At 35.9% G+C, this 1,411-nt stretch overlaps 1 protein-coding gene across 1 annotated transcript; it reads left to right on the plus strand.

Moving 5' to 3' along the window:
• The first annotated feature begins 413 nt into the window (after positions 1-413).
• LOC101479423 (olfactory receptor 1E16-like) lies at positions 414-1,379 on the plus strand. Its single transcript, XM_004550147.1, has one exon. The coding sequence runs from the start codon at positions 414-416 to the stop codon at positions 1,377-1,379; it is 966 nt and encodes a 321-aa protein (XP_004550204.1).
• The last annotated feature ends 32 nt before the right edge of the window (positions 1,380-1,411 follow it).

Here is a 1,411-nt window from a genome sequence, read left to right on the forward strand (position 1 = left end):
GATGTGATAATAAAGTGTATCTTTTCACACTTTCCTGACTGCTGTTTATTTCTTACACTAATTGCTCATATAAAAACAGTAAACTAGTTGAAACATCATCCATCCAATTGCAACATGAAATATAAAAAATGCATTGACGGTTCTGTGTATATTTTTAACATGATTGCATTCAGATGTACTGAAATAAACTTCACATTTAATGATTTAAATGCATTTAAACACATTATTTACCAGATATCCAGAAGAAGACAGCTTCTCTTTAGCATCCTCTTTGAAAACAGGTAAACATAAACAGAGCTCTTCCCCCTGAGAGTAAGGTGCTTTCCTCCATCTACATAAGAGTATAGAGTCATGATACTAGCGCAAAGGAGAGGCATCTGTGTGGACACCACTGTGCTGTAGGCATCTTTGCAATGGAGTTATTCAACTCAGCTCTTGGAAAAAATATAACTTTTGTACATCCTGCATTTTTCATTATAGGTGGTTTAACTGGAATCCCAAACATAACATTATATTATGTCTTTCTATTTTTTGTTTATATTGTTTCTGTGGTGGGAAACACAGTTGTGATGGCTGTAATATACTTGGATCATAATCTGAGAACTCCAAAGTATATTGCAGTTTTTAACCTTGCATTTGTGGACCTGTTTGGTAACACTGCCCTGGTGCCAAAGGTTCTTGACATCTTTCTGTTTGGGCACTACTATATCCCCTACAACGATTGTTTAACATTCCTGTTTTTTTGCTACACTTGTCTGTCACTGCAGTCATTTAATCTGGTGGCACTCTCGTATGACAGAATGGTGGCCATCATCTTTCCACTCCACTATCAAGTAAAGGTGACCCACAGGTTCATGTTTTCTTTGATTGCCTCACTTTGGGTTTTTACTATTATTGCTGTATTAATTTCAGTTGGACTACTTACAAGACTTTCTTTCTGTAAATCTGTGGTTATTAATAGTTATTTTTGTGACCATGGTCAGATATACCGACTTGCTTGCAATGACCATTTCCCCAGCTATGTCATTGCTTGCTTGTACCCAGTGATTATATTTTGGCTTCCTCTAGCTTTTATCCTGTTAAGTTACCTTTATATTGGCTATACGCTGGTTAAAGTGGCCACACTTCAAGAAGGACTCAAGGCTTTTAAAACATGCATTGGCCATCTTTCATTAGTGGCAATCTATTTTATTCCACTGTTAACTACGTTTACTTTGATGGAAAAAATACAACCAAATGCTAGGATCATAAACCTGTCTTTGACTTCGGTCTTCCCTCCCATGTTGAACCCAATAATTTATGTTCTGCAAACACAAGAAATAAAAGAATCTTTAAAAAGGTTATTAAAAAGGCGAGGAAAATCCAAAATAACAATTTAATACTAGCAGTGATGTGAGCATTTGTTTGCACT

The sequence above is a fragment of the Maylandia zebra genome, linkage group LG10, assembly GCF_041146795.1.
Source record: "Maylandia zebra isolate NMK-2024a linkage group LG10, Mzebra_GT3a, whole genome shotgun sequence".
Taxonomy (NCBI): Eukaryota; Metazoa; Chordata; class Actinopteri; order Cichliformes; family Cichlidae; genus Maylandia; species Maylandia zebra.